This window comes from Carassius gibelio, chromosome A2, assembly GCF_023724105.1.
Source record: "Carassius gibelio isolate Cgi1373 ecotype wild population from Czech Republic chromosome A2, carGib1.2-hapl.c, whole genome shotgun sequence".
Taxonomy (NCBI): Eukaryota; Metazoa; Chordata; class Actinopteri; order Cypriniformes; family Cyprinidae; genus Carassius; species Carassius gibelio.
The window spans coordinates 10322798-10337612 of record NC_068372.1 but is presented as its reverse complement, the minus strand read 5'-3'; the positions used below and the strand labels follow the sequence as shown (position 1 = coordinate 10337612).

At 36.2% G+C, this 14815-nt stretch overlaps 1 protein-coding gene and 1 long non-coding RNA gene across 15 annotated transcripts in view; one reads left to right on the top strand and one right to left on the bottom strand.

Moving 5' to 3' along the window:
* Nucleotides 1-2131: 2131 nt before the first annotated feature.
* On the bottom strand, nt 2132-3182 carry LOC128022594 (uncharacterized). Its single transcript, XR_008185953.1, has 2 exons — nt 3110-3182; nt 2132-2859 (listed from the first exon to the last, which is right to left on the bottom strand). It is a non-coding gene; the product is annotated as an uncharacterized LOC128022594 (long non-coding RNA).
* A 950-nt stretch (nt 3183-4132) lies between these two features.
* The window catches only part of LOC128022506 (discs large homolog 1-like protein), a 126627-nt gene continuing 115944 nt past the window's right edge, over nt 4133-14815 (top strand). For 10 of the 14 annotated variants that reach the window (XM_052610271.1, XM_052610238.1, XM_052610212.1 and 7 more), the window contains exons 1-2: nt 4134-4798; nt 5189-5320. In XM_052610271.1, the coding sequence (XP_052466231.1) occupies nt 4780-4798; nt 5189-5320 (151 nt within the window). In that variant the 5' untranslated portion in view covers nt 4134-4779. Of the gene's footprint in view, nt 4799-5188; nt 5321-14815 lie in introns of all 14 variants that reach the window. The other 4 variants (XM_052610257.1, XM_052610165.1, XM_052610279.1 and 1 more) reach the window with 2 other exon arrangements.

Genomic DNA, 14815 nt, shown 5'->3' with positions numbered 1-14815 from the left:
AATATTTAAATGTATACATAACATTTTATTAATATTCAGAATATGTTTACATGTCTGCTTACATTTGTGTTGTTTTATGTATGTTTTGTTTTACTGTATGTAATTTTATACGGGTTTTATATCCACCCTGATGCCATCGGATAAACACAATTTGAACTGAATTAAGCTAGATAATGGCACAGTGTTTTTGTCACATCTTGCTACATCAACACTGGGATTGAACTGAACTGAATCAAACACTGAACTCACTCGATCTGAATAACAACACTGCTGCCTTTTAGAACTGCTGATTGATTTACATGAAACTATTACTAATTTTAATTGTCGATGACCATATCTAAACTGTCTACTAAACTGACTTTCAATAATCGATTCTGTTACTTCCTGTTTATCTTTGTGAAGCTGCTTCGACACAGTCTGTATTGTATAAAACATAATAAAAATAAAGGTGACCGACTTTAATTGTTGTATGTCTGTATGTAACACATTGGTCCTGTGAAGGACGACATTTAGTTTCACTGTATGTCCTCACATGTAGCGGAATGACAATACAGCTCAAAGAGATGGAGATGTCGATGTGTCTTTGGCCACAGGCAGGGTGTTAGCTTGCTGAATTCAGGTAGAAAAGGCGAGAGGATCCAAATGCAGATGTAATTAAAAGGTGCCAGGATGACAGAAACTACGAACAGGGAAACAAACATGCAACAGCTAATAAACAGACACAAGACTAGACCAAGAACCAGGGCATACACATGGGTTTAAACACTCATCGTAAAAAGGCAACAAGTGGGTGGAGATAAATCATTGTCATGGGAACTAATGATTGTAATTTAAAAGGCAGGTAGATAAACAGGCTTGAATAGTATCACACTTACATAATCCTAAATAAACTCGTATTAATTGAAGAACTTAGTATGTTTATACACCTTAAACGATTAGGCGTTATTTATTATTTTCTCCCCTTAATTATATTTTTTCCCTACGCAAAAATATCCCAGTCCTATCAATATGCAGATGTTCAGCTCTTATTTGTTTAATGTTCTAGACTGCTTAGCAATGTAAGAACACTTTGCTTTAAACTTATTGATAAACAAGACTAACCCACATTTCTGTTTAAAATAAACCTTTATTCATGAATGACACCATGTATCATGTAGTCTTCTTCATATTTTCCTAATATATTTTTTATGTATATTTTCTACATTTTCAAGCACACCTGTGCCAAGTGGGAGCTTTCTGCACAGTGAAGAAAGGTTCAACTTTGCACAACAACCCCTCTGCTTCAATAATTGTGCTTTGTTTTTAGAGACACTATACTACAGAATGTGTGCTACTGTCTGCCAAGTGCCCTGTTAGGCCTGCTTGGATGTTTATAAGACTTCCTGTCTTGTGTATCAATACTACTGTGGGATATTACATTAACAGACTTATTTTATGATGTGGGATTTGTAAGGTAGGTAAACAGGTAGGTAAACAGGGAGACAGAACACTGGAGTAGCACAGAAACACATTACAAAACGAGTCCTATGAACAAGACAGGGGAACACAGGCATGAATTATGATACACGGAAACACACTGGATGGACACCAAGTCCATCACATGTGGTTTTATATATCATACGTTCAAGTCCTGGCTGGAGTTTGCATGTTTTCCCCGTGTTGGCATGGGTTTCCTCCAGAAGCTCTGGATTTCTTTTACAATCCAAAGACATGAAGGATAGGTGAACTGAAAGCATCGAATTTCCAGAGACTGTAGGCTGTTTCCCTGTCTACTGAGAAACAGGAATATGCTCAAGCATCCCTGAAACCCTACATAGAACAAGCAGTTTGGAAAAATTATGGATGTATTTTTTTTTCTTACATTTTATTCATCCCTTCATGGTCCCGGCAGGACTTTTATAATCTCAGCCTCAGACATCATGCCCAAGGACTGTTGGCTTTACATGGCACACAAAATTGGAAACACTTCAGGAGTTTCAAAGTCATCATCGGATTGGTTGAAATATACAGGATTAACATCTTTAACAGTCTGCCTAGAAACAAAGATGCCGTGACACCAAATCTCGTCACGGAAGAAGAAAGCATTCATATGTTTACAAATGTGACAATAAGCACTTATCAGGATCAACAAAACACTGGATTTTCGAAAGTAAGTGAAATATTTAAAGTTTGATCAAGATTAATCAATTTAAATGTATATTAAGAATCACTAAATTTGACTTCTCAGAGAATTACAACATAAACATCATTGGAAACGTCAAGTGTTGGCATTATGACTGACATTTCTAATAGGGAGAGTACCTTTGATGTACTGAGATGCAGCACAAATGAATGATAAGCTGTTACTCTGGATCGATAATTATCCTGTCATTCTGCGAGCCCACTGAAATTATGGCAGAGTATTTATCTGTTTACAACTGGGATTTGTTTAATAGGCCATCATCACATTGAGAGGATGAAATCAAATTACATGCCATCCTTCTATACAATTATCATAATACCAAAAAGATTGATTATAATAAAATGCTGGTAAAAATGACTTCAATACAGCAACTTCAACAGCATCATTAAAGGTGACAAAGCAAAAACAACCAAACAGTCACAAATATTTACAAAGTTGTAGCACTTCCTGCCCAGAGAAAATACTATTTATTTCCCTTGTTGTTGACAAAATTTCATGTCACTATGCTCACCAACACTGCTGCCAAAATCCTGATTTATGCCAAGATTAATTGTGAGCAATTTGTCCACAGATGAAAGCAAAAACAGCTGCTATAATCACTGTTCAGTATGAGAGAGCCAGACGGGATGGACATGTGCTGGGAAGCGCCAATGTCATGTTGCTTACAGATCCACATTCTGTCACAGAGAATATGCCCAGTCTCAAATGGTAATACATGTTCATTACATTGACACAGTTCATTAATATTAAATAAAACAACACATTTTAAACAAATGAAAGTATGAAAACTTCCACAAAAATGCCAGACTCCCCAAAACTTGTACACAGTGCATGCACGTCTCTGTCAACAAGACTGATATGCTGCTAAAGGCAAAATCTAAATAAATACTCAAAGCAAATCCAATGTCCATAAGATACACTGCAAACCTGACTGCTGTGGCACGGAGGAGATAACTTCTTCAAGATCTGAGAGGATCATTCATAAAACATGACAAACTGCAAAAAACACATTTCAATCAAAGGTTTTCAGCCAAAATAACAACAAAATAAAAATGTAAATCAAAAATGATTTTCTAGACAAGTAAAAATTGTTGTCTTGTTTTCAGAAAAAAATAAAATAAAATTAAGTGAGTTTTTGCTTGAAACAAGCCAATGGGGTAAGCAAAATAATCTTATTTCAAACAGAAAACAGGATTTTTTGCTCATCCCCATTGGCAGATTATTTGGCTTGTTTCATGCAAAAAAGTTTTTAGACATTTTAGCTGGAAACGAGACAAAAAATCTAGGCTTGTAAAGCATTTTTTTTGTGGTGTATGCGCTAGATTTGATCAATTCTGGGATTGAAATACATTAATAAATTAAGAGTACAAGGCGATGTTTTTGTTTTAACCTGGTTAAGGTTATTTCACAGTTGATGTTTTTTTTTAATGCATGAAGAATTTTGCAGCAAATGCACAAAAAATTTACAATATTTTATGACACTACATAATTTATATATATATATATATATATATATATATATATATATATATATATATTACTCTCTCTTTCTTTGTTTTCCAATGGCAACACCAAAATAATTCTTTGTGCAGTCACATCTCAAGAACAGGTTCTGTGTGGCTTTACATAATGCCCCCTCGTTTGAGCTTACACGTGAACATCTACTAAAAACTCCATGGCAGTGATTGGTAAATCAAAGCTGGTGCAGTAATACTTGTGAATGTTTCATTTGGATTGAAAACACAGCCTAGGCATAACAAAGTTCAATCGTAATATGTCCCGCATGAATTTAAGCGCCTATATCCTCAAATGGACCCTTGTTTATACCACTTGCCTGCTTGAGTCATTGAGTCTCCTTTAAGATAGTGTCAAGTCTCACCTTCCCAACCCTGAACTGAAAGGTAGCTGAGTCCCATGATTGGGCGGTCAAGGGTAGGGTCTATAATCACGTGATTCTTCTAACCCTGGGACGCCATTTTGGAGGAAAGTTTGGAATTTCTGACACATAGGAAGAAAAAAAAGAGGAGGAGATAACGAAAGAAGTTTGACGTTTAGGAAAACAATCCTCATTCCACCGAAGGTGAAGAAGAATGTAGCAAACTGCAGACGTGAGGATTTGAATCGCTTGTGTTCACACTGAGCCCTTGCAAGCACACGGCAGGGCGGAGTATATTTGCAGTTTGGGGAGTTTTTGGAAGCCCTGCAACTGGCGGCAACTTATGTTGAGTTTCCCCCCGCAGACGCGGAGCAGATTGGCGGTGGAGGCTGAGTCGTAGCGTCTGTGTGTCTTTTGAATGGAAACGCAGGGCTGTCAGTGGAGTAAAGCTCAATTCTGTGGTGTCGCGCGACTGTCAGGTTGAAGAAGTGCAGCTCTCCCTGTGCACTAAATCCAAGCGGCTCATTTTCATATCAGCCTGAACCGTCCCGATGTTTACCGGATAAACATTTGAGTTTCATGCCAGCTGCGTCTGTCTGACTCCTCAAAGACACTCTGGACGGACGCGTGTTGGGAGAGGAGCGTTTTATTATCGCGTGTATTGTTAAATTCCATCGCGAGCTCTGCTGGATTTGTTATCGTGCAAGAGCCCAAGCGAAACATGCCAGTAAGGAAAAAAGGTGAGATAAACATGAGAAAACTCATTGCGGATATACGTTTACACAGTCTGACATAGTAGTTCGTTACTCACTGCTTTGGGGCTTAACTAAACATTTCAGACTGTAAATTATTAAGTTATTGTCGTTTACCGAGCATTATATCAAAGGTAACTGAATATGTTTAACTGTACAATTGTTTGGAAATACGGACTGTGCATGTTTTGCCCAGTCACCACGTATAGGTTTTAAAAAAAAAAATCAGTAAAGTAATTTAACGATATGTCTTACTTGGGCTGTATTCACTCATGACGCCAAACTTACAGACGAGTTTTAGATATTTCGCGTTATACTGTCTGCTGCAGTATCGTGTCATAGAGTAATTCATGAAAACTTTCTGTCTGCCCCGTACAGATGCACAGAAGGCTATGTTACTGCTGGAGGAATACCGGTTAAAACTAGGTAACACTGAAGACAGACAGTTGAGAAGCTCCATCCAGAGAGTCATTGACATCTTCCAGAGTAACCTCTTCCAGGCGCTTATAGGTATGAGCACTGTCCTAGTAATAATGAAAGTACTGTGTCATGCTATGAGAGCTACTATTTATCACCATGTGCTGAATCATGATATCTATCTATCTATCTATCTATCTATCTATCTATCTATCTGTCTGTCTGTCTGTCTATCTGTTTTGTTATTATTTTATTTTTATTTTTTACATATAAAGAGAAAATACCAGTGACTGAACTTTGTTGTGAGCACTGTTAGAAATAATCAGTATCTGTTTTCATTCACGGGGTGTTCATATTCCGTCTGTGGAGGTTGTGACATTTGGCCTCCAAACATTTGGTGGGCGCTTGTGATTGCACAGAGGTGTTAAGTAGTAAAAACCAAGGGGTATGTGTTACTCAATCTATACTGGCATTTAATGATCATTGCCTCCATTTTTAGAGGGATGGGAACTTACTGACATGTAGATGACTATAAGCATTTAACTTTGTTTCTTGACCTTAAACCGCTGAATAACAGTCGTAGTTTATACCGTACATACATTTTCAATTGAGGGACAGAAAGCTCTCGGACTAAATCTAAAATATCTTAAACTGTGTTCTGTAGATGAACGGAGGTCTTACGGGTTTGGAACGACATGAGGGTGAGTCATTAATAGCCGCGTTTCCACTGTCAGGCTTAAACCGGATGTGCCAGTCCGTGCCAGGGCCAGTCGCGTTTCCACTGTCACTTCCGGGGCTTGATTGTGCCTTGTAGGGTCCACCTCGGGGCCAACGGCCAGGGTTTTTTGGCCCGACGCGAAACCTTGGGCAAAAGCGGGCCAGCTGGGGCTAGAGGAGTGGTTATGAACAAAGTGTCTGTCTCCGTGTCTGGAGAGCTCAGCGCTGCGGATCATTTCAAAGAGATAACACTTCAGGCCCTGACTGTGGAAACGTTGTGCTATTCTGGCCTCGGTGCCACTGGCCCGATGCTATTAGCCCCGCCCGGCCCGTTTTAAGCCCTGGCTCGCACTGGCCCGACAGTGGAAATGCGGCTAATGACACAATTTTCATTTTTGGGTAAACTAAACCTTTAACAGCTTTCCTGTCTATTCATATATTGTCTAAAGAGTACCTATAATACTGTGCTATGAATGGTAAATTTGATATTTTAAATTTAAATGATAAATTTCATGTTTATTTAAACTATAAACCATTATCTAAAATATTATTTCAGAAGGTTCTTGTATGAAGATATCTGCATTGTTTTATCTTGTAGTTTGTTTGAGGGGAGTTTGCAGTGCAGTGTTACTTAATTCTCTTAGGTCAGCCATTGCAAACTAGGTAAGGAAGGCAATCATGAGGAATGCTGAACAGCCTGTTTGAGTTTCTCAGGGGTCCCTGTGTTTGACCCTCAAGGTGTGGAGGCTTCCTGTTATAATTTCTTTCTCTGCTTCCAAAAAAACATGGAAGTGATTCTTGGTTACTTGTTTAAGATTTGTGTACTGAAATGGTCACATGTTTTAGGATAAAGACTGGTAAGCTTCCTCTTTGAGAATATATTTCTGTAATGTGTCTTGCGTCAGTTTTAAAAGCATACTCGGTTTGTAAAAGCAGAAAAACTTAGTAATAGATGGGGGAGTATATCAAATTTTTAATTGCATATCACAAGACCACAAGCTGTAAATGTTTGCTTCCATTGCTACACAGAGCTACACAATAATGTTATGTGTGTGTCAGCACTGTTCTGTATATCAGAAAACCATCTTGCTCCAAGCTGCCCTGACGAATCTTTGTGCTCAGCATAAAATTCATACACCGTATGTGTAATCACCCTCATGCATACTGTCATTCATGTTTGCACAATTTCGTGCAGATACCCCTCTTCTCATATATGTCTCGCATGCATGTGTTCTTAAGAGCGCCGCTAATGAAAAATGGATTGGGTTTCCAATTTGACTTTTCTTCAGATATGTATTCTAAAGGACAAACAAAATGTAATCCGTCTGTTGACATGATTACCCTAGTCCTAATCCGTAGGCTGATGATTTACGATGGTTTCTCTGGGAGAGCATCACTGCAGACTCAGTGCATGTATCTCAATGATTAGAGCCTTAAGATCCCTCCCTGGACACCAGACAAGAAGAGTTAACCAGAGCAGGGCAGGTCTCCTCCTGCATGCAAAACAAGATGGACCAGGTTTACCCTTGACAGAACCCATCTGCCTCATAGGTTCCTACTTAATTGTTTTGAAAATGAGACCCTAAGTAGGGGTACGATTAAATGACATTATGTAAAGTAGCTAATGGACAGGTTTTATTCAAACACAGAAGAACCTTTTTCAAAAAGCTCTTAGTGCTTGATAAAGAGCTGGAATGGTGAATTTGATAGCACAAAGGCAGGCCGATATCTTTTCCTAATCTTTATTCAGAGGTCCTGTCTGAAAGAGAGTATGTAATGGATTAAAATCACTTCAGTAGATGGGAAGCATCTCTTAAAGTGCATTGTAATCACTTTGGCGAGCATCAAGCCAGCTAAAAAAATACAAATAAAATTATAAAAATAAAATCAACTGTGATTTCCATATGTGGCTGATTGTGGTCCTGCAAATGATTGTAATTTCTAAAGTCTATCATGGTAATAAATATATTTTTAAATGATCTACAGAAAGCATTAGCATTGCAAAGTCTCTAAATGAGCCATCAGATAATGAAGACGTCTCAAAGTTAAAGAGATCCGGCATGCTCTGTGAATTGAGGAAATTCTATCCTGTGGCTGCAGAGGTCTGTTAATCAGACGTCAATACAGCACTCTGTTTAAGGGCTGCCTTACCACAGATCTCATTTCGGAGGCAGAACAGTGAACATGACACTCAGAGAAACCTGGGAATCGGCTTATAGTTACGTCTCTGTTTTGACTGGCTCAACAGAGAGGGCTCATCTCTGATGAATTATAAGTCATCTCCGCTGTGGAATATAGCAAATGTGAAGTTTAGGTCTTTTGATCTTTACCTTGTTATGAATCCACTGTCATCTTACTTGTTCAACTTTAGTTGTCTGGGTCTCAAACATACAACATCTCTATCAGATTTATTTATCATGGTTCCATTGATCATTGGGGACTTAATTATATATAATGTAAAATTTCATTTACATTACTTTGACATTACATTTAGTCATTTAGCAGACACTTTTATCCAAAGTGACTTGCAAATGATGACACAGCAATCAAAATCAACAAAAGAGCAATGATTTGCAAGTGCTACAGTATAACAAGTCTAAGCTGGCTTGCAGTACACTTAGCAAGTTTTTTTGTGTGTGTGTTTTTATTTATTGTGCAATAAATAAAAAGAAAATGGATAGAATAAAAAAATAGAGCAAGCTAGTCTTAGAGGCCTTTTTTGCTTTTGTTAATTGTATAATAAATAAAAAGAAAACAGAATACAAAAAGATTAGAGAAGCTAGTGTTTTTTTTAGTAAATTAGTAGATAGCAGATAGTAAATTAATAGAGTGCAAGTCTAAAGGCAAGTTTATTATATATTTTTTTAAAGAATAGAATTAGAATAGAGAGTGCTAGAGTTAGAGGGTCAAACAACCCTCTACATTGCGAGTAAATTTGCATATGTGACTAAATCTTCACTCTGGGCCACTAAATTATGTCTAATATTAGCCAACGACTAATAAATTGTCTGATTTTACTCGCCAGTGTGTGAGTTTAAACATACAGTATGGGATTTTTGGCCACCAGGGATCACTAAATCAAAATAATAACATAAGACGTACTTTGATGACGTCGGGAAAGAGCATAGGCTCATGGGAGTTGTTGTTCATTGGAACACTTGCTCTGTCGCTCCCTATCATTCCTCACTCATTCTAACTTAGTATTTTGACAGTCACGTCTTTTCAAACGGAGAGATATATGAATTATGAGACCCCTATCAAATCAATATTCCATTTAGGTAGTAGTAAAATGTTAAAAAAAACACGGTCGCCTTTCGTTAATAATTATAATTACTTTTATACTATGATATCGAACAAGATAGTTAACTGCATTTGAAGCTACTTTATCCAGCTAGATATAGAACAAATGTGGATTTACATTATACTATACATGAGAGCTATTCCGTCTGCATTTTACACAAGACATCATCGTTTCACAAAATATACGGATAGATACAGTTAGCTGAATGGATGCATACCTGTTTATCAGAATGCAAGCGAGTTCGGCATCTCTCTGTAGTTTCAGCTTTTCACAAAACTCTATCTTGAAAATGCAACTCCAATATTTACCCGTGTCTTGTTTCTTATCTTGTCCCAAAACCTTCTCGGGTCATTTATTTCACCCGTACGTTTGCAGTTCACAGAACGTGCAGGCAAAGCATAATCATGATCCATAACTAAGTTATTTATTGAGGTATAAATACGAATATAAACAATATAAATATAAAATATAATAGTCTAGACCAAGGCTAGCTACTACTTTTTCTTCTTCGTCTCGTCTTTGCTTCTGTTCACCTTTGTATTTGGCGGTTCCGCAGGAAGTTAGATAAACTAGAGGGGTCAAAGTTTATATGACGCCGAAGACGGGCGACAAAACGGAAATAAAGAAACGTTAATTAAATTAAACCATAATTTTCTCCAGATTTGAAAGTTCGTGGAAACTGTCGGGATAATGTAAGTACACAACTAAAAAATATAACATAGATATAGTGATTTCTGCTATTTTTAAAGCAGAAAAATTACATAGTAGTTTGAAAAATTACAAGTTTAGCACATATCTATTTTCACTCGCCGAACACTCTGACTTAGTGCTTCAGAGTGTCACTCTCCGTCAAGCGATTTGAACTGTTTTTCACTTCATATGAAATGGATGTGCAACACACCTGTATTTGAAATTCCATAAACCCTGTTGTGAAGGTGCACAACTCGCCGTCACTTTGTCTCTCTCTCTCTCTCTCTCTCTCTCTCACACACACACACACCCAACGAAGAGAGAGAGAATTGATGCGTTGCATGTAAATGATATTCTTTGATGTATTTTCCTGTCAAAATAACGGCGTTCCCTTGGAATAGTGGGCGGAGCTAATTCTCAAACAGCAATCTCATTGGATGCATTCTTAGTCCCTGTTTTGACTTCAGCAAATCAGTTCGAGAAAATGCACAAAACCTGATTAATTTTCATGAATTCAGCAGCTCATTAAACCTTAGAAATCCTTAGTGCGTTTTATAGTTCTTATTTGTAGAATTCATGTCATTATTGTCTTATCAGTATTTTTGTTCTTTTTTTCCCTTTTCCCTTTTGTTCTTTTTTGTAAATAAGTATAAAGAATGGCATTGTATTTATTTTTAGTGATAAAAGGTGTTTTTGTTTTTTATTAGTGTATTTTTGTGTTTTACTTTGGTACTGAAATTGGTACAGAGAACCGTGGATTTTAACTGGTATCGGTACCGAATACTGACATTTTGGTAAATTCAAAGCAGAAAGTGTACTTAATCTGATTCAGTTTAATAAAATTCTGGCTGAATCCCAGTTCATGTTTTGCTTTGTTCCTAATTTGGTATAGTTATGAGCAATGCTTTGTGTATGGTTCACAAAACTGGAAATAGGAATTCTATGCAGGCAGGGTGGCCATCTAATATTATCTGTTCTATAAACTTTAAAAGGTTCAGTTTTGATTCTGGTTTGTTCATAAACTGAAAGCCAGCAAAATTACTAACAAATAACACAGGTATATTTTTCAAATTTATTTGCCAAATGTAGAAGCCAAAGAAACTCCTACAAGTGTGCAAAGTTATAACGTGTGTAACGTGGAAAGAAAAAAATGTAACAATCCTGCTAGATTGCCTCTGTAACACAAAATAATACCATTTCATGAAAACTGGCTAATAGAACAAGTTCATAACCCATTAAAATAACCTGTCATCATTTACTATCAAATTAAAATCTCAGCTGCGTGGCGTGTCCGTTTTTAATTCGGCTCCCATGTTAACAGGTTAGAGCTTGCAGACTGCCTGCGTGAGACGTGCGTCTCAGCCGCGCGGAAAACACGTGCATGCTAGAAATAGAGCCGACGCCTATTTATATTGCACCTGTCACCGGCCTGAGAGAGTATAAATACCATTATTAAGAGTATTTGACATTTCCAATTAATGTAGACCTGTTATTTTCTGGCCATTATTATTAGGGTACTTTTATTATCAAATGAATATTATAATTAATTTGCTTCGCAACAATTTCAGAGCACATCAATGCATAACTGACATGCTGTGACTCGCAGCCTGTGAGGGAGAGGGAAAAATAGGCTATTACCTTAGGCTACTCCTCTATGAAAATGTTTAAAAAATGTCTTTTAAAATGGGGGTTATTAAAGCCTACAATAAATTATAGGCCTGTAGCCTAAATAAAATTGTTACGCTTCAGTAACACTTTTATCAATTTTATGCACCAACTACAAAAACCACCTGTTGAACACGAATAATGTTTCTTCTCTTTGTTTTCACTATGTTCGGGCCACAAGAGAAACATAAAAAAAAAATTAAAACCGTTTACCACTTATTAGGAAATTCATCTCTCGTCATCATTGAAAGAATACGCACTGTTAATGTGTGCGTCGTCAGATGCCGAAAGTGCTGTCAGTTTTTACCTTCTTCACTATCATGGTGAAAGATGTTCACTGGCATAAATTTTGCACAAAGTTTGCACGTTGGTTGTATGATATCCACTGGCTCACCTTCACGGTTTAAAACAGGTGTAGACTTTTTCCAATATTGGAGTACACCCACGCTACAAACCCCAAATAGTCAGATGTGTCGTGGACACGCTCTGAGTGTGCTGAAACATGGCAATTCAACAAAATAATAACTTTTTTTATTACGGTAATATTCTCTTTATAATATTATGTTTATAAACCTTAGAGCTGCTCCATCTTTATTGGTTTTTAAATCCCTTCTGAAAACTCACTTGTTTTCTGAAGCCTTTGCAAATTAATTGTTGTGTAAATGTAGCATATTTTATTTTTATCTATGATCAATATGTTGTACAGCACTTTGGTCAGTTGTGTGATTGTTTTAAATGTGCTTTAGAAATAAAAGAACTAGAACTAGTTTATGACATTCCCAGTTATAGTTTTTAATGTTGTGCATTGATGTTGTGCACAAGCTGCTTGTGCTGAAGCTGAAGAGCTGAATGAACCCCGGTAAACTGAAGTGCTGCCATCTTATTTAACACAGGGAAACGCATCATATATTCAAATATTTGTAAAACATAAATATAATGTAACTTATATATCCACATGTGAACTCGAACAACATTTCGTGCTAATCAGAATGTGTAACTTCTGTTGTGGATGCACTCTTGGCTCTTCCCGCAACAACGCGCTAAAACATGGAAACCAAACCAAACTAATTCATAACATTTTATTATAATAATGTTATATATATATATGACTGAATCGCTCTTTTAACCCTCTATAGGCTATAGCTTAACTAAACACATTACGTAAGAATAATCTGATATATATGCATAAAATAAACACAATATTACAACGTACAATTGCACAAAAGACTGTAAATGCACAAGTGAGCTTAACTGTGCTAGTTGTGTGGATCCGTTGTGGACGTGATGTTCCCATAACAATGCGCTAAAACACAGGCAAACAAAGATTCCGTTACATTATTTTACAGTAGTTAATAATTTCATTATAATATGACCGACTTGCCCTGCACTTGTTGCATTCCAATGATGATATTTCAAGCAATTAAAAACCATCATGGTGAACGGTGTACATCTGAAGTGTGTCTGCAGGAAATAATGCATTATTTATCCACTCTAAGATATCGGCCAAATTCTCTTATCCATTTGATAACAATAATAAAAAAGTTAACATTTATTTGGTACCAATTTCGGTACCAAAGCAAAACACAAAAATATGCTAAAAAAACAAACACTTTTTATCACACAAAATAAAACCAATGCCATTCTTTATACTTATTTACAATTGTGATTTAAAGTTTTTCTATAAGTAATATAATTATGAAAAACAGTAAACAAGTTTCACCCAAATGTAATTTTAATTGATGAAATTTAAACAGGAAATAATGCATTATTTATCCACTCTAAGATATCGGCCAAATTTTCTTATCCATTTGATAACAATAACAAAAAAGTTAACATTTATTTGGTACCAATTTCGGTACCAAAGCAAAACACAAAAATATGCTAAAAAAACAAACACTTTTTATCACACAAAATAAAACCAATGCCATTCTTTATACCTATTTACAATTGTGATTAAAGTTTTTCTATAAGTAATATAATTATGAAAAACAGTAAACAAGTTTCACCCAAATGTAATTTTAATTGATGAAATTTAAACACATTTTATTTTTTGGTAATTAAAGGGGATTTGCTATTTCTTTAAAAATAGTTTTTTTTTTTCAAACAGCAGTAGCAGTATCACATACATTTGACTAAATGATAGTAATATTTCTAGCACAATGCCTTTATGTAAAAATGAACTTTTATTCTGCAACCCTCTACGCACACCTTGAAAATATAGCCAGTGGCTAGTAAAATTTTTAGTTTACTCGCCGGACTGATATACTATTTTACACACACACACACACTCACTCACACTCACACATATATATGATTACAATCAGCTTATCTTTGTTAAATGGCACAGCTTCTTTAATCTTAGCTTCTTAGTCAGTCAAGCATTATATTATGGTATTAAGCACTAATTAATGTTAGAACTTTAGTGATAAGTACTAAAATATTGATAACCATGTATGAATGAATATTTGTCACTTTTTGGGTTTCTGTAAAAAAAAAATAGTAATAGATCATATTAATTATTATTAAAAGATAATACTACTACTAATTCTACTACCATACTAATAATATACAATGCACTATGGATTGATGAGCTGCTGGGTTCATGAATAGTAATCACGTTGTCTGCGTTCAGTCAAACTGATTTGCTGAAATCAAAACAGGAATGTAATAGATGAGCGCCAACCAATGAAATTGTTGTTTGCGTATTAGTTTTGCCCACTACCAGAGAAACCGGCATATCTTCTGCTTGTTTGAAAAAGTTGAATAATTCTAAATGAACTTCATTATTTTGACAGGAGAAGACAACATAGAATATAGTTAAATGTAGTGTGTCGATTCAACGTGCTAAGACTCGCTTGCTCTCTTCGTATGTGTGAGAAACAGCGCTACCAGTAAAGCGACGGCGAGTCGTGCCCCTTCACACAGAGTTTACACTTCGGCAAATACAGGTGCGCTGTGCGTCCATTGAGATTAATTGAAAAGTACAGATCACTTGATTGAGAGAGAACTCTGAAGCGCTCAGTGTTCAGCAAGTGAAAATGTGCTAATCTTATAATAGCCTTGAACACACACACTAGAGAGTAAAATCTAAGAATTTATTAGCCAATGGCTAACAATAGACATAATTTAGTCGCCTAGAGTAAAATTTAGTTGCTTATGTAGAGGGTTGTTTTGATGGGTTGCCATGAATACTTTTAAATTGACACTGGTTTTAC